The sequence below is a fragment of the Haliotis cracherodii genome, unplaced genomic scaffold (genome assembly GCF_022045235.1).
Source record: "Haliotis cracherodii isolate W230 unplaced genomic scaffold, xgHalCrac1.p SCAF_3, whole genome shotgun sequence".
Lineage (NCBI taxonomy): Eukaryota > Metazoa > Mollusca > Gastropoda > Lepetellida > Haliotidae > Haliotis > Haliotis cracherodii.
In genome coordinates this window covers 27,522,650-27,545,485 of record NW_027266286.1, presented here as the reverse complement: position 1 = coordinate 27,545,485, position 22,836 = coordinate 27,522,650, and the positions used below count along the sequence as shown (strand labels likewise).

Sequence of the window (22,836 nt, the reverse complement as noted above, 5' to 3'; positions counted from 1 at the left end):
CCATTGGTGATAGGTTTACATTTAGTAGGGTGTCTTGTGGTACAGCGTATTTAAATGGCGACCAACAACAACTTGTTTGCCGTTTTCCTTCTATCATTTTATCTGTTTATACTGAATAAGTTCATATGAGGAGCAAGAAGTAGCTCTGAAACGTAGTAACAAAGAATGAAAGAGGTTGTCATCCATATAAAGTGTCATGTGTTTATGTTTTCCCAACTTCTAAATGCCTATCAAAGACTTCATTCTGTATAGATATAAGATACTAACTACAATTGGAATGTATCATGTATCAATAGTTATTCGGCCTAGTAACAATCAGTGACTGTGGTTTAATGTGAGCGTTCCTCTTGTCAGATTTGGCAATGTTGTTGTGGCCAAAATACTCTGACATATGGCGTCCTTGCATTGTTGTTGTTACTTGAGATACACGATACAAATTCACAAATAATAAGGTATAAGTTCTCTTTATCATCTTATCAAAGTATTGCACATCCTTTCGCGCACACTTGGTATCATCACTAGTTTGACAGTGATTCATATGCGTACCTTTATGATATAGTCGGAATGGAACAATAGGCTCTGCTTTTAGCAAATACTTTAAATGATTATGGAAGGGTTTTTGTCGCTTATATGTTTTACACATGTCATTTATTGGCGGTTTGTGTAACCTGTTCATCCATGAGTGTACAAACACTTCCTTCGTAAATATGTATTCAGGAACATGTTACAAGTAGCGCTGCTTCATATTGCCAAGAAAGCAGCCTTTCATTCCTGTGAAATATATATAATATGGCCGGGAAATGGGATGGGTATTCACACCATCCTTACAACTTCAAAATGATGACGTTTTATTCATCTAATAAACCCATGACTCACACGGTATATAGCCAGACAGTGGCCAGAATTACAAAAATATTTCACTTAGCGGCTGGTTAGCACAAATCGGGCAATCATACGAGGATGTTGAATGGTACTGATGAATGCCTCTGTATTTCAGTGACAAGTTTCTAGTATGTACCACGAGTTATTCATGTGATTTTCAAGAGGAATTTCGATACCCTCGCCCGGATCAGCCTCTGCGCGCCGAACAATTATATTATGGATCCACAGGCTGATACAAGGTTGATGGTTCACCATCGGCGATACCATTTGTCATCTGTCTATATTACTGAGAGATCGAATCCCAATGGTGTAGATATGTTTGTCTACACCAGCCCAGGTCGCTTATTGCTATGACTTGGAAATATTGACTATTCCTAAACCTTACCCAGTTGCACAGAAGAGTATAATCTATGCACGTGAAACATTACTGGTCATGCCTTTCACTCACTCACCAGAGTTTTGCATAAATAAACATGTGAAGCAAAAGACCTGTGTTTAATTAAAGTGTATTCTCATTTCTTTCTCTGATGACATTTCTGTCCTATTAAAAACATGTATTGTAGGACGGCAATATTGCACTGAAATATGTCATTTCCATCTGTTCTACAATGCATACAAGGACAACCATGAAGGACATGCATACAAGAGAGATGTTCAGGACAATTGTCCACAGTCCACCGTTAGTAATCATGCATAAAAGTAACATAAATATGAATACTACATATGATTGTGCATATTTCTCTGGTCCTGTTTGACACTGTCCTCTTCATCTCTTGTACGGAAGCTGGTCATTATTTAAACTGCCGTAGGAAGAATTTTCAATTCCAGTAGACTCATAATTGTCCTTTTTAGACGGAAGGATGCGGCTGAAAAAATAATCAGACAGCTAGACAAGTGCATTTAACTAATTAACCCATGCTAGTATGTTATAACATTTCATTGCATCTGTTGAATACTCTTTATTCACAATTGTTTGAAAGAGATGGCGGAGTCGATTAATATGTGTGTGCATATTGAAGTCAATGTTTGTGAGCAAAGTAACTGTAATCATGTTCTTATCTAAAAAAGTATGTTCCTTTTAACCCAAGAATCGAGCCACGTTCTGCTTACAGCGAGATTGAAACCAGGGAGTGCGCAGCTCAGATGACTGCAATATGTTTGGAGCAACATGTGCTCGCTTTGAGGACCAATGTATTCATACCAACCAACGGTATGTTTCACACAAAGTTCATGCATCGACGTCGTTGTCTTTTGATCTCAGTTACACACGGCCTAATTTCATTATCTGATTACAAATGTACACTCTTCACCATCACACGGTATAGCAGCTGTATGTAGTGTTTTATATGCATATACTTATAACTTCTATAACAAGTGATACGTACGTGTATATAACCAACAATACCACGACAGCAAGGAGGACGACTATCACGGTACCACACACGGCTGAGACGATGATCACACTTTTGGAGTCTGAAGGAAATAGAGGATATCGATAATAAAATTATTGATACATTTATATTGTCAGATGATTACTTACATGTTTATGATCCTCAAATACGCTTTCGGTGTGAGAAGCCAAGGCTATATCACCACCAAGCTCCCATCATCAAAATACAAATGAGGCCACACATTATTTGTAACCTTATAGTGTTAAAATATAGAATAGCTTATAGTACATCCAACCCATATAACGTTGAGGACACCAATAACGGGCTTTACACATTGTACCCATTACGGGTAATCGGAAACGAGTCCAGATCTTCGACGTGTCGAACCAACACTTTAACTACTGAGCTCTCACACCGCCCAATGAAGATTGGGGAAACATGTTGAAAATATACATACACTGATTTTCTTCACTGGCCCTTGCCGGCAGCACAAATACCATACCTGTGTAAGGTAGAAGAATACATGGATGCATCTCTTGGCATATTGTATGAACAACTGTTACCACAGTATGTAAATAATTGTGAAATGAGCTGCTACAATGAATGAACATTTATGCAAAGAGGTTGTGTTAAAGTATTTATGTTCAGTTGCAAGATAAGATAATAAATGATATCTTTACCCTTAGGATCCATTCTTGAAATAATAGACGTCCTTTTGCCTGTAAATTCTGCATTTGCAAAAACCTGTAACACATTATTGAATATAAGTCAATCCAGTGTTTGCACGGTGTACTGAAATATGTTTCTTCAGTTCTACTTACACTTTACAAATTTTCAATTTAATAATTCAAAAGTCAGTCACAAGTCAATTATGTATTATATGCCTCCATTACAAAGTGATATTACTACATTATTAAATATATAATTAAAATATTAACATGAATATATTTGACATAATCAAATTACGAAGCATAATACATGTACATGCAGACACACACATACACACACAAACACACACACACACACATACACACACAAACACACATACATACATACATACATACATACATACATACATACATACATACATACATACGTATGTGTGTATAAATTCTTGTTTCTAATTTGATGAATATTCAATATCATCTCTTCTATGAGGATAATATATAAACTATTTGATTATATAGTTAAATAAATATAGCCGGAATTATGGCTTTAATATCCCTCGCTAAAACTAAAGATTTACAGCCATTTCGTGATCCATCGCAGTTCGTTTGTCATTTGCCTGCTATACTTACGGTAAACGTATAGTTTATGGCGGGCGCCATCGGCACCAACACTGACTTCGTGTCCGTGCATGGATCCTCTGGTGTGTATTTTCCGTAATGCTCCACTTGGGATACCTGCACAACATACATGTACATGTCCATATGGTGAATGAGAGCTCGGTGTTGTGTACATTTTATCCACGAATATAAACGGTAAGAGAGAATGGTAATTTATAAGCTGTTGGGGCAATTTTGACTGCAGTCTACTGCCTGTTGGGGCAATTTGGACTGCAGTCTACTGCCTGTTGGGGCAATTTGGACTGCAGTCTACTGCCTGTTGGGGCAATTTGGACTGCAGTCTACTGCCTGTTGGGGCAATTTGGACTGCAGTCTACTGCCTGTTGGGGCATTTTGGACTGCAGTCTACTGCCTGTTGGGGCAGTTTTGACTGCAGTCTACTGCCTCTTGGGGCAATTTTGACTGCAGTCTACTGCCTGTTGGGGCAGTTTTCATTTGGGAGAGATACATGTGTTTTAATAATGCTTTATTATCAAATGTTTAACATGACATTGGGGTCCATATGGGCTCCATGTGTGCTATTTAAAACGATGTAGTTACACATGTACTTCATTAATAAAAGCGACAAAAACCTTTCAATAGCCACACGAAATTCACCATGTATTATATACGGTAAAATAAGTTTGTCAAAGTATCTTCCAGATGTCAGGAGTTTAAGACTGAGTGATTACAATTATAGAGGTGACATTAATTTATAAGATGATTTTCGAGATATCCAGTCGAAGTAGAATTACGTGTCGGTGAATATTGAACGTTGTATCAACCTCGACACGTATTTTTTTCGCCGAGTCGAAAATCTAAGCATTCATTGTTGTCTTATGAAAATGTCCATCTGTTGAGAATTTACGTTATACATACATCGCCCTTGTAGTGTAAGGTGTAGTTCATTATGCGTCCATTCCTCTTTTTCTCCTCGGGACAATTCCACGTCAGTAACATTCCGAAGTAGGGCTCGGGTAGAGCAGAGGCAGTCAGGTTCTCGACGGGCCCAGGCTCTATGGTTTCAGTGAGTATTTGAGGTTATAATGGAGACAAGAAGGTATATACTATGTGAGTGAGGGAGTGACGTATGTGGTATTTGTTGATTTTAAAAAGGCATTTCATTCTGTAAATAGAGCCAAATTGTGGAGTTGTTGCAAAATAAGGGTTTAGGAGGCAAAATGTTGGCCACTGCTAAATCAATGTATGCAAATATAAAATCCTGTGTTCGCTGTGGTGATTCTAAAAGTGACCTTTTTATTGTCCGATAGGCTTACGCCAAGGAGGTGTTTTAAGTCCAATACTTTTCTCATTTTTATAGTGAGTGAGTATTGTTTTACGCCTCTTTTAGCAATATTCCAGCACTATCACGGCGGGAATACCAGAAATGGACTTCACACATTGTACCCAAGGCGGGAATCGAACCCGGGCGTGACGAGCGAACGCTTTAACCACTGGGCTATCCGACCGCCCCGTATATACTATGTAGTCATCTCTGGTATTAGTGTGAGATAAACACTCTGTGCTTTCAATGCAGAGGTGAGATACCTGTAGATTTAACCACTTTAATTGAACTTGGAACACAGCTTAACGTGTGTGACGCAAAACATATGACGCCACAGTTAGATATGGAAAGGCGCCAGATTGCGAGCTTTCTGTGGTCCTAAAACTTGAAATACATAGTCTTTGTTATTTTTTATCGTATTTTGTCCCAAAATGAATTGACACACATACATCGAATAACGTAGTAACAAAACTTGTGTAACATATAATGAAACATTTCAATTATTTCAAAATGCCTGCAGAGGCGGTCGGGTAGCCTAGTGGTTAAAGCGTTCGCTCGTCACGCCGAAGACCGGGTTCGATTCCCGACATGGGTACAATTTGTGAAGCCCATTTCTGGTGTCCCCCGCCGTGATATCGCTTGAATATTGCTACAAGCGACATAAAACCATTCTCACTCACTCACTCAAAATGACTGCCATACATGATTGGGAAAGAAGCGCATTATATTAAATATTTGCTTCCGTAGATTTGCTACCATCAAATTAGCTGTTTCAATCTGAGGTGGTTATTGTGATTTGAAACCTCTGATCGACCAATCTGAATCGAAAATTCCGAAATACAGGGGTATCTAGAATAGATGTCAAAATAGCGATATATATCTTACATATAACTTAATGTGACATAAAATACTACCCAGAAATAGTTCACGAAATGCAGAAGAGAATACCAAATATATGTCCAGTCGTTTGTGTGAGTATGGTTTAACGCGTTTTTTGGAACACTAGGAATGGACACAATGTTTAGCCGGTGGCGTGGTGAATCTCTCGGCTTTCAAAGAACATATCAGTATATTCAAGACGTGAAGTATCAAGTTCCGACATTGGATAATCATACCTGCTGGCAAAGTCATTACGACACTTGATGCGTTTGGAGCATGTGCAGAGCCTGCGGGAGTGTATGCCGTCACTTTGAAATAGTACTTCCAGGAACTTAGGAGACCTTGTACCACAAATGACGTTGTATTGAACCCTGGAAAGTAAAAAGTCACTTTACAAAAATGGATATTGATGACAGATTGTGAAACGTCGTCACTTTTAACACCATCTAGATGTGTCACGTTAACGACGATGCACGTTTAGGGTCACGACAGAATCCCCATGTGCACTCACTGTGCGGGTCTAACAACACGGTTTTGCTCCTCCTTTCGGAAAAATAAAGTCATGATTTAAAGTGAGGCTGGTCTTCACTAATCCCTACATCACTTTAAGCCTCAAAACTGTAACACTGTTCAAAGCAGCGTTAAACCAAACTCTAGGTCTGTAGCCCTTTTCAGTATTACTAAGGAAACTACTCAAATTATAATTTCGGAATACATCTATGTCGATGTTGAGTAACACTATAACTGTAGTATATAATAGTATTGACATGTATTCACTTGCATCCCTATCCTATCTCTGGCTGTTTCAATTGAAACCCTGCAATGTATATAACTATGTAATGTCCCAATAATGCATAGTATTGACCACATTATTGTATCCCTTATCGGTTAAGACCGATTGCTTTCCCTACCATCAACTCGTACTGTTGTCTTGAGGGTGAAGTTTGACGAGCGTCTCCCCGAGGCCTCCAACACGGTGACGTTGTACCAGGTGGGGCCGTTATCTCGAAACGGGCGCGACCAGGACACCCGGATTACGGAGGCGTTCAGAACGGTTGCTTCGACGTCCCTAGGTCGTAAAGGGGCTATAAAATAACCACAGTTTATCAATAAGGATTTAAAAGATCCTTAAAAGATGGCGGGGGGGGTGGGTGGTGGGTGGTGGGTGGATTTTCTTAATGATCAAAACGTCAATAAAACTGACGATTAGATAATGATTCATAACAAAGTTTCATCGTTTTAAACATCTATTCGGGACTAGATTTATTGTTACAATGAGCAACGATCCACTCTCGTCAGGTACCACGCAGTTTCTAAAGTCACCGAGTCTGACCACCCTTTCAATCGTGTCGCCTCGTACGACAAGCATAGATGGCTGGAACCCATTTGGGAATTATTCTAGGCAAACAAAGGATTTGAATGCAATAAAGAATATACGCGATTTGTTTAATACATTTGAAATCAAGATATAGATGTTGTGCTAACTGGCATGGCAACCAACAAAGCGCTACGAACCTGATATATCCGTTTGTATTGATAACGTTGAATTTGGTCCATCATATATATCGTTTCTGGCACTGATGCTCATGGAGTAGTTTTTGTAAGGCAGCAGCGATGATACGTCATAAGATATGGTGCCATTGCAACTGGTTACGGCAGTAAAGGTCATAAATCCGCATGTTCCCTTAAAACAATAAATATATCGCAAACAGTTTGAACTAAAATCGGTGCTCTAAAAATAATCAAGCCTGAGGAGAGGCAAAGAAAGTTTGCACTTCATACATGTTTGTCAGAGCGTGGTAACTGGAGATCCACAAACGTATCGATATAAGAAGAATTTGCTGTTTTGTGACTTTCCAAAATCTCTGAATCTTGGTCTCCGTGAATGTGTGCACAATACTTTAAGCTAATTGTCGTGAAATTGCTGGGCGATGGTATATTGTAAAAGCGAGGATACACCACAACCACTCATTCATCAATGAGATATGTACATGTATAATCTTCATGGGAATATGCTATGGTCTTTCTTATCATGATGGAGCAGAAGAATTGTATGTCTTTTTATGGAATTTTATCAATAAAAAGATGTTGTTTTTATAAAAGATTGTTTTTTTTCTTTCCTAAAAATAACTCCTGAAATGTAAGTGTTATCACAATTACGCACAAAAAGATACTTTAAAATAATACTTATAAACATTTTACGTTTACAAAAGGAAGGGTGATATGTCCCTATAAATGCATTATTATAATTTTACGTGAACGTCAGCACTCATCCTGTATGGTAAATTAGAGCACTTACAGTGGACAAGTAGCACATACCGTTGATCGTGAGTTCGGTGTGCACTGGTACACAATCTCGTCAAAACACATTCCATTCACATTGAAAACTATATCATAATACTGTATAACACCCGGTGTCGTTGGTTGTTCCCACGTCAGGCTGACAGTGGAGTCCGTCACATTGGTGAAGCTGAAATCCCCAACCGGACCCGGTTCTGCAAAACCACAATATACACAAAAGGCAACTGGGATCAGATATATTTATTGATAAGTGGACACAAATACTAATTAGGATGGTGAGAACTATTTGGATGTGCAGACTCATGCCGTCTGTATACCCAACACAACCAGATATTGTACAAATGCCGAACACAGGTATTATTCGATTCCTGGTGTCAAAAGTGTAATTACATCTGAAATGTTTTTGACCTTTCAAACTGCTGCATCTCCGATGACATTCCAACCTGTGTTCAAATGAATTTTGAATTCTAATTCTTTACTTTTCGTTAAATATCGCTTTGTAGTAGTAGTAGTACAGCTGCAACAGCACTACTAATAGGTAGTAGCAGTAGTAGTGAAGTAGTTGTTGTTGTAGTAGTAGTGTAGTAGTAGCAGTAGTAGTAGTGGCGATAGTCATGGTAGTAGTGGAGTAGTAGTAGAGTAGTAGTAGTGGTGTAGTAGTAGTAGTAGTAGTTGTTGTGGAAGTAGTAGAAGTAGTGGTAGTGATAGTAGTGGTAGTAGTGGAGTAGTAGTAGTAGTAGCAGTGGAGTAGGAGTAGTAGTAGCAGCAGCAACAGCAGTACTGATAGAAAAAGTAATAGTAATAGTAGTAGTGTTGGAAGTAGTAGTAGTAGTAGTTGTAGTAGTAGTAGCAGTGGTAGTAGTAGTAGTAGTAGTAGTAGTAGTAGTAGAGAAATAGTAGTAGAAGTGGAGAAGTAGCAGTAGTATTGGTAGTAGTAGTAGTAGTGGTAGTAGTAGTAGTAGCAGCAGCAACAGCAGTACTAATAGAAAAGGTAATAGTAGTATTGGTTGTAGTAGTTGTAGTAGTAGAGTAGTAGTAGTAGTGGTAGTAGTAGTAGTTGTAGTAGTAGAGTAGAGTAGTAGTAGTTGTAGTAGTAGAGTAGTAGTAGTAGTGGTAGTAGTAGTAGTTGTAGTAGTAGAGTAGAGTAGTAGTAGTAGTGGAGAAGAAGTTGTAGTAGTGGTAGTACTAGTAGCAGCAACAGCAGTACTAATATTATTAGTCATAGTAGTAATGGTGGTAGTAGTTGTAGTAGTAGTAGTAGTAGTAGTAGTAGTAGTAGTGGTAGTAGTAGTGGTAGTAGTAGTAGTAGTGGTGGTGGTGGTGGTGGTGGTGGTGGTGGAAGTAGTAGTAGTAGAGAAATAGTAGATGTAGTGGAGAAGAAGTTGTAGTAGTAGTAGTAGTAGTAGTAGAGAAATAGTAGTAGTAGTAGTAGTGGGGAAGTAGTAGTAGTAGTAGTAGTAGTAGTAGTAGTAGTAGTAGTAGTAGTAGTAGTAGTAGTAGTAGTAGTAGTAGTAAATCTATTTTTGTCCTACCGGTGACACAGTATTTGCCAGTACTCTGGAGGGGAGGTATACACTGACACACATGGTTCACACATTCCACCATGTCGGGGGGACTGCACTCCGTCGTGCACCCCTCACCGAGGCCGGGGATAGCTGTAGCTGTCACCGTGGCTGGCGTGACCTCTGTTGTCGTAGATGAGGGGCTCTGCACGAATTATGATCTTGGTCAAGCACACCACGAAGTACATAGATAATAATTTACGATCTCTGAGAAAGTGCGGAATATCGATCCCCAGATAATGAATAGTGAAAGCCCCAGGCGATTGGCAATGGTCTAACAACACTATGTACACTACCAGCACACTGTTTAGACCCTATGGACACCATGTACACAATAGAACTCTATATACTCTGTACAGACACTGTGTGCACCACATTTACACTTTAAACACTGCATGGACACTTTTTACACTGCATCGACACTACATAAAAAAACAGGAATATATACACTATATGGACGCAGTAGACACTACATGGACACTATATTCGACAAATGGACTTCAAATACACAGTCAAGCACATTATATACACGACTACCTGAGCAATATATACACTACAACAAACAGCGGAATATATTGCTCAAGTAGAGTACATATAGTGATAATGTAGTGTATATAGAGCACATGTAGTGTATATGTTACTCAGGAAGTGTTGTGGTGCAAATAATGTAAAAGCGTTGTCCATATCGAGCACATACTTCCGTGTTGAGTATGTTACCCTTACATGAATAACAGTTGTGCCTTTGTGTCTTGAATGAGCATGCGAACATGGTGTGAAGACGTTGCTATGGAACAGACGCAGCTCTATTGCAAGTTCTTCTATATTATATCCCAACTGAACTCTACCCCAAATATAGTAGCTTAATTAGTGGGCAGAGTAGACGTGTCTCCTTTGAAATACGAACGCGCGAGTGTTGATAATGCTGTAACGATATCTGAACTACTGCGGGGAGACGCAGACAACATACAAAATAGTCTCACCCCAAGCACCGCAAGAACGAGGACTTCCACAAGAAGTAGGCCGTACTTCACAGGGGTGGTCATTTTAAAAGTCTGTATTTGTCGATTGAGTAGGAATTCTCAGCAAAATGACCTGGAGTGTACACTCTCTCTTGTAAATGGACACATCCACGCTATCACTCAGGTCATACGGACAAGTGGGTCACGATGATAAGAGTGGACAATTGATAATCACGAGATACGGTTGATGTGCCAGGCAAACACAAACAGATTTCACAATAATTCTGACGGCGAACTCTTCGGTCTATCTGATTAGGTCCTGCCTGTTTCCACTGCAGTGAACTTCCATCGTATCGAATGTGTGGGGTGCAAGGAATACTGACAAAAAAACGCGGCCATTGTAGCCCATTTTCTAATTAAGCGTTTGAATTGCGAAATCCTATCGCATATCAATTTTTACAAATAGTAATCATTGTGTAGTATTTATTTGCAATAATGTTTTTTTTAAGAAATCGAACATCTAATTCATCAGGCTCTAGATGTAAACATATGGTGAGGCGACTGAGATTATTTCGAGAACAATCTTTTATAAGAAACCGAGTTTAAAAAATCAAAGTAAGACATAAGATAACTAGTCATTCATTAGAAAGTTCTTATAAGGATTGCAATCTTATTCAGTATTAAGTAGGTCGAATGTTTTATTTTTGTCAGAGGACAGTATGTTCTCAATGTATAATTACGTAAAGAATGGTGTTAATAACAAACACTTATCTACGCTATCACCACATTATTCATAGCAATTTTTCAGAGTGAGTTAAACTAGACATGAAGTCAACAGGTTAAACGTAACAGCCACCTAACAAAACTTGCTGTCATCAGCATTGCTGTCTTAATGTTTATTATATTTATTATTTTATCAAAATCTATTATTATTACGTTATTCAAGACAATCCTGACAATTACCAGGGTTTATCTCTCACAAGTATTCTTGGTAAAGCAATTACTTCAATCATCAATAATAGATTAGCACAGATTGGCGTCCTTACATTGTTGTTGCTACTTGAGATACACGATACAAATTCACAAATAATAAGGTATAAGTTCTCTTTATCATCTGATCAAAGTATCAAAGTATTGCACATCCTTTCGCGCATCACTAGTTTCATAGTGATTCATATCCGTACCTTTATGATATAGTCGGAATGGAACAATAGGCTCTGCTTTTAGCAAATACTTTAAATGATCATGGAAGGGTTTTTGTCGCTTATATGTTTTACACATGTCATTTATTGGGGGTTTGTGTATCCTGTTCATCCATGAGTGTACAAACACTTCCTTCGTAAATATGTATTCAGGAACATGTTACAAGTAGCGCTGCTTCAGATTGCCAAGAAAGCAGCCTTTCATTCCTGTGAAATATATATAATATGGCCGCGAAATGGGATGGGTATTCACACCATCCCCACAGCTCCAAAATGATGACTTTTTATTCATCTAATAAACCCATGACTCACACGGTATATAGCCAGACAGTGGACAGAATTCCAAATGGTTCACTTAAGTGCTTGTTAGCACAAATCGGGTAATCATACAAGGATGTTGAATGATACTAATGAATGCCTCTGTATTTCAGTGACAAGTTTTTAGTTTGTACTACGAGTTATTCATTTGATTTTCAAGAGGAATTTCGATACCCTCTCCCGGATCAGCCTCTGTGCACCGAATAATTATAGTATGGATCCACAGGTTGATACAAAGTTGATGGTTCACCATCGGCGATACCATCGGTCATCTGTCCATATTACTGAGAGATCGAATCCCAATGGTGCAGATATGTTTGTCTACACCAGTCCAGATCGCTCATTGTTATGACCTGGAAATACTGACTTTTCCTAAACCTTACCCAGTTGCACAGACGAGTATAATTTTTGCACGTGAAACATTATTGATAATGATGTTTACTCACTCACCAGAGTTTTGTTTATAAACATGTGAAACAAATGACCTGTGTTTAAAATGTATTCTCAAATCTTTCTCTGATGATATTTCTGTCCTTTCAAAACCATGTATTGTATGACGACAATATTGCACTGAAATATGTCATTTCCATCTGTTCTATAATGCATACAAGGACAACCATGACAGACATGCATACAAGAGAGATGTTCAGGACAATTGTTAACAGTCATTTCGTAACCATGCATAACAATAACATAAATACGAATACAACATTTTATTGTGCCTATTTCAAATGTTATAAGAAATTCATTTCCTTTGTGCTGGAACCTTCTGGAACCTGCAGGCGTTTGGTCAAATGTACAATTGATATTTGATAACTCGTAATTTGTATCACATAAAACACAAACGGATATTTCAGATACTCAGCCTGTTCAATTATTGAGAAACCAACGAAAATTTATTTATCGTGTCTATATTGATTCCAAGTCCATGTGAACTCTAAGGGAATCACTACAACACCCAATGTTGGCAGTCATGGGTAACTAAAGGAACATTTCAAAGATGCGTGTAAGAGTACACATGATATAAGCTACTGATAATAAATGAACGCTGGAAATGTCCTCTCTCTGGACCTGTTTGATACTGTCCTCTTCATCTCTTGTACGGCAGCTGGTCATTATATTTTAAAGGATTTTCTATTCCGATAGACTCATTCTTGTCTTTTTCTTTTTTAGACGGAAGGATGCGGCTGAAGAAATAATCAGACAGCTGAACAAGTGCATTTAATTAATAGTTGGTGCAGTTATACCCATGCAAGAATGTGATAACATTTCATTTTGCATTTATTTAATGCTCTTTTTTCACAATTGTTTGAAAATGACAGCGAAGTCGATTAAGATGTGTGTACATATAGAAGTAAATGTCTGTGACAAAAGTAACTGTGATCATGTTATTTATCTTCATTTTACCGACGAATCGAGCCACGTTCTGCTTACACCTAGATGGAAACCAGGGAGTGCGCAGCTCAGTTTACTTGAATATTTCTGGAGCAACACGTTCTGGCTTTGAGGACTCAGTATATTCATACCAACCATCAGTATGTTTCACACAATGTTCATGCATCGACTTAGTTTTCTTTTGATCTAAGTGAGTTTCACACGGCCTATTTTCATTATCTGATGACAAATGTACACTCTTCACCATCACACGATATAGCAGCTGTATGTTTTCACGGGCGAAGTTGTTGCACTTTATTTGCAGTATACTAATATCTTCTATAAACAAGAGATACGTACGTGTATATAACCAACAATACCACGACAGCAAGGAGGACGACTATCACGATACCACACACGGCTGAGACGATGATCACACTTTTGGAGTCTGGAGTAAATAGAGGCTATCGATGATAAAATTATTGATACATTTATATTAACTAAGACAATATTGTTATGGATGAGCAACTTCTTTATTACAATTGGGCGACGTTTCGGTGTAGATTCTAACGTCGCCCAATTGTCATCATTTGCTTGATAACGGTGTTAGAATCTACACCGAAACGTCGCCCAATTGTAATAAAGAAGTTGCTCAACCATAACAATTTTGTCTTAGTTACCATTCCAACTTCTAAATGCCACTCAAAGAAGTTATATTTATATTGTCAAATGATTACTTACAAGTTTATGATCATCATTCGGCGTGAGGCAGAGAGAAGCCAAGGCTATATCACCACTAAGCTCCCATCCTCAAAATACAAATGAGGCCACACATTATTAGTAACCTTATGGTGTTAATATATAGAATAGTATATTGTATATCCAACCCATACAATGTTGAGGACACCAAGAACGGGCTTTACACATTGTACCCATGTGGGTAATCGGATACGGGTCTTCAACGTGTCGAACCAACACTTTAACTACTGAGCTCTCACACCGCCCGATGAAGATTGGGGAAATATGTTGAAAATATACATACACTGATTTTCTTCACTGGCCCTTGCCGGCAGCACAAATACCATACCTGTGTAAGGTAGAAGAATACATGGATACATCTCTTGGCATTGTATAAACAACTGTTACCACAGTATGTAAATGATTGTGAAATGAGCTGCTACAATAAATGAACATTTATGCAAAAAGGTTGTGTTAAACCTCAATATGGAAAGTATTTATGTTCAGTTGCAAGATAAGATAATAAATAATATCCTTACCCTTAGGATCCATTCTTGAAACAATAGACGTCCTTTTGCCTGTAAATTCTGCATTTGCAAAAACCTGTAACACATTATTGAATATAAGTCAATACAGAGTTTGCATGGTGTACTGACATATGTTTCTTCAATTCTTCTTACTTTACAAAATATCATTACAAAGTGATAGTATTACATTATTAAATATATAATTAAAATATTAACATGAATATATGTGATATAATCAAATTACGAAGCATTAATATATATTCAACCTTGTCTTCGTGGCACACTTAATGGTTCTGTACACGCACACACGCACGCACGCACACATACACACACACACACACACACACACGCACGCACGCACGCACGCACGCACGCACGCACACACAAACACATATATGTGCACGCGTATGTGTCTCTAAATTCTTGTTTCAACAATTATCATTTGATGAATATTCATAATTAGACGAATACATAATGCCGAAATTATTGATTAAATATCCCTGTTGAATGAATTACGTCCCTCGCTAAGACTAAGAACTTACAGACATTCCATGATTCATCGCAGCTCGTTGGTAATTCTCTATTACAATATCATATATGCCACGTCCTGCTATACTTACGGTAAACGTGTAGTTTATGGCGGGCGCCATTGGCACCAACACTGACTTCGTGTCCGTGCATGGATCCTCTGGTGTGTATCTCCCGTAATGCTCCACTTGGGAAACCTGCAGAGCTTACATGTTTATATGGTAATGAGAGCTCGAGTATTATATACATTTTTTCCACGTATATAACAGAGAATGGTAAAATGCTATTCCTTTCAGAAATTATTGGAGGTATTCCGGTTTTGTTTGGTTACTATGATGTCGTTGAACAGTTTAGTCAGGCAAAAAGGAGATGCTCTATTGGTGATATTTGCCTTGTAATGATCATAACAAATACATAGCAGCATGCACCATTCCAGATTAAGCTAAATTCTAGACACAGAAGTAGCTTCAGGTTGTTTTAAGGAAGTGTTCAAGATGTGATTGATAACTACAGTCTGTTCGGGGGTTTGATTTTGGGGGAGGTACATGTGTTTCAGTAATGCTTTTGAATTAAATATTTATCATGTCATTTAAAACGATGTAGTACCATATGTACTTCATTAATAAAAGCAACAAAAGCCTTTCCATAGCAACACGGAATTTCACAATGTATTATATACGGTAGACTAAGGTTGTCAAACTACCTTCCAGATGTCAGGAGTTAAAGACCAAGTGATTAAAATTATAGAGGTGACATTTTAAAAGTTATAATTTTATAAGATGATTTTCGTGATCTCCAGTCGAAGTAGAATTGTGTATCGGTGCAAGTTGGACACTGTATTAACCTCGACACGTATGTTTTTCGCCGAGTTGAACATCAAAACATTCATTGTAGGGTTATGAAAATTTCCATATGTTGAAAATAATGTGACTTTATACATACATCGCCCTTGTAGTGTAAGGTGTAGTCCATTATGCGTCCATTCCTCTGTTTCTCCTGGGGACAATTCCACGTCAGTAACATTCCGAAGTAGGGCTCGGGCAGAGCAGAGGCAGTCAGGTTCTCGACGGGCCCAGGCTCTTTGGTTTAAAAGAGTATTTGAGGTTATAATGGAGACAAGAAGGTATATAATTAGTGGTCAATTCTGGTATTAGTACGAGATAAATACTCTGTGCTCAGTTTCGATGCTGCAATACCTGTAGTTTTAACTGCTTTAACTTGAATTTGGAACACATCGTAGTTTGTGTGACGCAAAAGATATGACGCCACTGTCATAAAGCGTCGGATTAAGATCTTTCTGTGGCCCTAAAACTTGAAATACATTGTCTTTGTTAATTTGTATCGTGTTTTGTCCCACAATGAATCGACATCGAATAACGTAGTAACAACAACTTGTGTAACATATAATGAAACATTTCAATTATTTCAAAATGAATGTCATAAATGATTCCCAAAAAAGCGTATTATAATAAATGTTTGCTTCCGTAGTGGTGCGACCTCAAATTAGTGGTCATTGTGATTTGAAACCTCTGATTGACCATTCTAAATTGAGAGATTCCAAATACATGGGAATCTAGAATCGATAGCGGTATATTCCCTACATATTACTGAAAGCGACATGAAGTTTTATCGAGAAATAGTTCCCGAATAGCAAAAGAGAATACCAAATCTATTTTCAGTCGTTTGTGTGTATGGTTTCACGCGGTTTTTGGTAACATCACATCTTGGAACACCAGGAATGGATACAATGTTGAGCCGGTGGCATGGTGACCGAACTCTCGACTTCCACAGAATTTATCAGTATATTTAAATGTGTAGTATTGTTCCGACAATGGATAATCATACCTGCTGGCAGAGTCATTACGACACCTGATGCGTTTGGAGCCTGCGCCGAGCCTGCGGGAGTGTATGCCGTCACCGTGAACTTGTACTCCCACGAATTTAGGAGACCTGGTACCTCACATGTCGTTATATTGAACCCTAGAATTTAAAGTCATTTTACAGAAATAGATATTGCTGACTGTGACTATCAAATAAATATATCAACACAAGTTCATAAAGTGTTCATATATTTGATATCAAAAGACACGAGGGTGAAATTTTATTTACCATCCAACATCATTCTTCCAACTTTTTCAGTTTGAAGACAGTAATAAGCAGTGTCTAAAGCTTAAAAAGTACTGCTAATAGCTTCAGTAGCAGAGCCATTAGTGATGTCATTTGATTGTGACGTCATGGTAACAATGACGTCACACTGGTCTGCAAAGCATTGTGATGCAATTTCATTGCAGCGATATCTACAATGTAGATATCGCTTGATCTCACCCGAGCGACATCTCCTGTGGAAGCCAGTTTCGGGTGATAAGGGGGAATCCTAATCGAAGTAATATCGCCACTGTGCATTTACTGTGGGGGTCTCACAACACTTTTTGGCTCCTCTTTTCGAGATAAATAATGTAATGATTTAAAGTGAGGCTGGTCGTCACTAATGCCTATATCACATAAGGCCTTCCTCACACATCATAATTAACTTTAAAACTGTTCAAAGCAGCGTTAAACCAAACTCGAGGACTATAACCCTGTTCAGTATTACTAAGAAAACGACGCAAGGAACAAGTATGGAAGATACTTACGTATGTCGCTATGTCAACCCATGGTGAGTAACACTATAACTGTAGTATATAATGGTATTGACATGTATTCAGTTGCATCCATATCTCTTGACCACATTATTGTATCCCTTATCGGTTAAGACCGATTGCTTTCCCTACCATCAACTCGTACTGTTGTCTTGAGGGTGAAGTTTGACGAGCGTCTCCCCGTGGCCTCCCACACAGTGATGTTGTACCAGGTGGGGACGTTATCGTGTGACGGGCGCGACCAGGACACTCGGATTACGGAGGCGTTTAGAACGGTTGCCGCGACCTTCTTTGGTTGTAAAGGGGCTAGAAAATAACAACAAATTTTCAAAAAGGATTTAAAAGAAAAGGCAATACGTAGCTTTAAGTTGTGTTAAACCATACAACGTTTTATGATTACGTGAAACGTGTCGACTCATCAGTGTGGGTGTTTTTAAGGGAGGTGATATTCTTAATGATCAAAGCGTCAATAAAACTGACGATTAGAGGATGATTCATGACAATATTTCATCGTTACTAAAATCGCGAATTATTCACTTCTATCCTCAGTTGTAACCGGCCTATCCCGTTCAGTGTTAATATGTTAATGCCTCATCTGATACAAGATCTTATTCTATGCAGTAAATAATCGGGAGCGATTGATTGTTACAATAAGCAGCAATCCACCCTCATCGGGTACGATGCCACTCAATCACCGAAGCTGAACACCCGGTCAGCTGTGTCGCCTCGTACGACAAGCTGGAACCTAGTCGGGAATTATTCTGTCAAACAAAGGATCATATTTTCCGTGCAAAAGGTATATGAAAAAAATCTGAATATATCCGATCTATTTCTTATGTTTGAAATCAAGTTATAAGTGTAGTGTTAATTTGCATAGCAGCCCACAGACCGCTACGAACCTGATATATCCGTTTGTATTGATAACGTTGAATTTGGTCCATCATATTTATCGTTTCTGGCACTGATGCTCATGGAGTAGTTTTTGTATGGCAGCAGCGATGATACGTCATAAGATATATTGCCATGGCAATTCATCATCGTAGTAAAGGTCATCATTCCGCATGTTCCCTTAAAACAATGAATCTATTCTAAACAGTTTGGACTTAAAATCAGTAATCTTTTAGATTTTAATCATGACTGATGAGATGCAAAAGAAATAACGCATCGATATAAGAAGAATTTGCTATTTTGTTACTCTTCCAAATCTCTGTGAGTGTTGGCCTCCGTGAAGTGTGTACAATACTTGAAGCTAGTATACGTGAAATTGCTGAACGCTGAAAAATAGCTGAAGCGACGATACACCACAACCACTCATTCATCAATGAGAAATGTACATGTATAATCTTCATAGGAATATGCCATAGTCTTTCTTATCACGTTGAAGCAGAAGACTTTTTTGTGGAATTTTATCAATAAAAAGACAAGAAGGTTTTTTTCGTTTAGTTTCCTAAAAATAACTCCTGAAATGTAAATATTAACATTATTACGCACAAAAATATACCTAAAAAATAATACTCATAAACATTTTACGTTTACATAAAGTAGGGTGAAATGTCTTTATAAATGTATTATGTTAATATTTTACTCTAACGTGAGAACTCCTCCTATACGGTAAAATGGAGGACTTACAGTGTGAATAAGTAACACGTACCGTTCTTCGTGAATTACTTGTGCATTGGTACAAAATCTCGTAAAAACATACTCCATTCACATTGAAAACTATATCATAATACTGTATAACACCCGGTGTCGTTGGTTCTTCCCAAATCAGGCTGACAGTGGAGTTCGTCACATTGGTGAAGCCGAGATCCCCAACAGCACCCGGTTCTGCAAAACCACAATATACATAAAGGCAACTGTGATCATATATGCTTATTGATAAGTGCACACGAATACTAATTATCATAGTAGGAACTATTTGGATGTCCGGACTGATACAGTCTGTATACCCAACATAGCCAAGTACATTGTATGCCGAACACAGGGATAATTCGATGTCAGTTGTCAAAAGCGTAGACACACCTTAAATGTGTGGTTTTTTCCTTTCAAACTGTTATATCTCCGATGGGCAAAATATATACATAACACCCTAACCTATGTACAACAGCAAAAAATAACTTTGAATGTTGTTTTAATCATTTACTTTTGGTAAGTATCGCTTTGGTGTAGTAGTAGTAGTAGTAGTAGTAGTAGTAGTAGTAGTAGTAGTAGTAGTAGTAGTAGTAGTAGTAGAAGTAGTAAAGCCGATTTTTGTCCTACCGGTGACGCAGTATTTGCCAGTACTATTGAGGGGAGGTATACACTGACACACATGGTTCACACACTCCACCATGTCGGGGGGACTGCACTCCGTCGTGCACCTGTCACCGAGGCCGGGGATAGCTGTAGCTGTCACCGTGGCTGGCGTGACTGCTGTTGTCGTAGATGAGGAGCTCTGCATGAATTATGATGTTGGTTAAGCACACCACGGAATACATAGTAATAGCGAACGACCTACGAGGAAGTACAGATTATCGATCTCCACATAATGAAAAGTGTAAGCCCCAAGCCATTGGCAAGGATCTAACAACACTTCAGCACACTATAGACGAGATGGACACTATCTACACAATAGGACTCTATATACACTGTACTGACACTATATGCACCACATGCACATATATACACTGCATCGTCACTACATATACGACATGATTACTACATACACTGCCCGGGAATATATTCACTACATGGACGCAATGTACACTACATGGACACTATTTTCGACACATGGACTTTATATACACAAGCACACTATATACACTACTTCCTGAGCAATATATACACTACAACAAACAGCGGTATATATTGCTCAAGTAGTGTATATAGTGAGCATGTAGTATGTAGAGACCTTGTAGTCTATATGTTTCCAGGTACTGTCGTGCTACAAATTAGGTGAACGCGTTGTCCACATATCGAGCACATAGCTTCCGTGTGGAGAATGTTATCTTACATGCATAACAGTTGTGCTTTGTGTCTTGACTGAAATGAACTCGCGAACATGGTGTGAAGACGTTGCTATGGAACAAACGCAGCCCTATTGTTATGTAGACTGGCTTCCATGCATATGCAAGTACTTCTTTATCATTTCCGTACTAAACTCTACCCCAAAAGATAGTAGCTTAATTAGTTGCCCAAGTATATTTGACTCCCTTGAAATACGAACGCGGGTGTTGATAATGCTGTAGCAATATCTGATCGACTACAATGAGAAGCAGACAACACACAAAACTGCGAAGTAACAGTCTTACCCGTAGCACCGTAAGAACGAGGACTTCAAAGGGAACTAGCCCGTTCTTCACAGCGGTGGCCATTTTAAAAGCCACTGTGTGTCGATTGTGTGGGACTGAGAAATAGGAGCTGGAATGTACTTATGTAACACTCTCTCTTGAAACTGAACATGATAACCACGCAACCACTCCAGTCACACGAACAAGTGGGTCACAATGATAAGAGCGGACAATAATTATCCACGAGTTACCGTTGATATGCAGGCAAACACAAATTTCACAATAACATGAACGACCTGCTCTTCGGTATATTTGATAAAATCCCATGTATTTTCACTGCAGTGAACTTCCGTTATATCGACTGTGTGGGGTTCAGGGATTATTGACACGAACGCAGGTAGCCCATTTTCTAATAAGCGTTTGAATTGCGAAATTCAGTCACGCAATTGCGTAATCCTATCGCATATCAATTGTCCTCAATAGTAATCACTGTGTAGTATCTTTTTAGGATAATGTTTCTCGAAAAAAGCGAACGTCTAATTAATCAGGCTATAGATGTAGACATATGGTGAGGGGACAGAGAGAGTATTTCGAGAAAATCTTTTTTGTCAAACCGAGTTAAAAAATCAAACGAAGTCATTAGATAATTAGTCATTCAATAAGGTCGCTTTAGAAAGTGTTTATATTGGAATCTAATCTAATGTAGGTATTAAGTAGGCAGAATGTGTTATGTCAGGGGACTGTATGTTCTCTAAGTATAATTACGTAAAGAATGCTGTTAATAACAAACATTCATCTAAGCTGTCACCACATTTTATATAGCAGTTTCTCAGAGAAAGCTAAACTAGACATGAAGTCAACGGGTTAAACGTAATAGCCACTTAAAAAAACTTGCTGTCATCAGCATTGCTGTCTTAATATTTATGTATTTATTATGAGGACAAAAGGATGAACAAAAATGTTGCCATATCAGCAAGAATGAATGTACTATAGTAGAACAGTGTTGCAAAACACCACAGTTAAGTCTACTTCACAAATCTCTGAGCTTATATACCTTCTGAGGAGAATACGTGTTCTAATGCCATACAGATTTAGAAATTGTCTCACAAAAAATATATACATGTATACATGTATACATATTTATGTGTGTGTGTGTGTGTGTGTGTGTGTGTGTGTGTGTGTGTGTGTGTGTGTGTGTGTGTGTGTGTGTGTGTGTGTGTGTGTGTGTGTGCGTGCGCGTGTGTGTGTGTGTGCGTGTGTGTGTTACAATGCATTCTGTGACAGGTATACACAAAGAAAAAGGTTAATTTAATTAGGACACCCCTATTTCTGAACCATGACAAATGGCAAAAATCATGGCATGGGATGATTGACCACAGGAGCTAGGCGATCATCGGATAGCACACACACACTTGACAACAAATAAAGAAGATATTGGCGAGGGGTGATTGAAATTTACTGACAAAAACATCATGGTAACACAGGTACTGTTTTTTACCTTAGACAATACTTCAAAAAAGTATGGGGCTGCAGGATTAAGTAAACGAGTTACGTTTGATGTTTCATGTGAAAATGTTCCTTAAAGTCTCTACTTGACATAACACGTGAAACAAATCAGAAGCGGGTATAACCGCCACGTCCCCGGATGACACATTCC

At 38.4% G+C, this 22,836-nt stretch overlaps 2 protein-coding genes across 2 annotated transcripts; both read right to left on the bottom strand.

The window, feature by feature from the left end:
* Window positions 1–1,632: 1,632 nt before the first annotated feature.
* On the bottom strand, window positions 1,633–10,698 carry LOC139475803 (receptor-type tyrosine-protein phosphatase delta-like). The gene is made up of 12 exons (XM_071259004.1): window positions 10,606–10,698; window positions 9,596–9,770; window positions 8,082–8,257; window positions 7,278–7,446; window positions 6,674–6,847; window positions 5,999–6,133; window positions 4,478–4,614; window positions 3,572–3,676; window positions 2,954–3,017; window positions 2,731–2,775; window positions 2,268–2,355; window positions 1,633–1,748 (listed from the first exon to the last, which is right to left on the bottom strand). The coding sequence occupies exons 1-12, from the start codon at window positions 10,666–10,668 to the stop codon at window positions 1,649–1,651; spliced, it is 1,431 nt and encodes a 476-aa protein (XP_071115105.1). The 5' UTR covers window positions 10,669–10,698; the 3' UTR covers window positions 1,633–1,648.
* A 2,349-nt stretch (window positions 10,699–13,047) lies between these two features.
* LOC139475364 (receptor-type tyrosine-protein phosphatase H-like) lies at window positions 13,048–21,263 on the bottom strand. Its single transcript, XM_071258587.1, has 12 exons — window positions 21,201–21,263; window positions 20,170–20,344; window positions 19,562–19,737; window positions 18,810–18,978; window positions 18,043–18,216; window positions 17,117–17,251; window positions 16,214–16,350; window positions 15,364–15,468; window positions 14,756–14,819; window positions 14,521–14,565; window positions 13,839–13,926; window positions 13,048–13,291 (listed from the first exon to the last, which is right to left on the bottom strand). Exons 1-12 carry the CDS (start codon window positions 21,261–21,263, stop codon window positions 13,195–13,197), a joined length of 1,428 nt encoding a protein of 475 aa, XP_071114688.1. The 3' UTR covers window positions 13,048–13,194.
* Between the last annotated feature and the right edge of the window lie 1,573 nt (window positions 21,264–22,836).

Bases quoted from the DNA above. Each gene is read 5' to 3' on its own strand.
- LOC139475803 (XM_071259004.1), bottom strand. From the start codon at position 10,668: ATGACCACCCCTGTGAAGTACGGCCTACTTCTTGTGGAAGTCCTCGTT. The intron at 6,134-6,673 runs GTAGGGAAAGCA...TTTACTTTCCAG, and splicing joins GACAACAGTACGAGTTGATG to GGTTCAATACAACGTCATTT. The intron at 3,018-3,571 runs GTAAGTATAGCA...AATGTGTTACAG, and splicing joins CCATAAACTATACGTTTACC to GTTTTTGCAAATGCAGAATT.
- LOC139475364 (XM_071258587.1), bottom strand. From the start codon at position 21,263: ATGGCCACCGCTGTGAAGAACGGGCTAGTTCCCTTTGAAGTCCTCGTT. The intron at 18,217-18,809 runs GTTCGTAGCGGT...GTTATTTTCTAG, and splicing joins AATACAAACGGATATATCAG to CCCCTTTACAACCAAAGAAG. The intron at 15,469-16,213 runs GTATGTATAAAG...TAAGCTCTGCAG, and splicing joins CCTTACACTACAAGGGCGAT to GTTTCCCAAGTGGAGCATTA.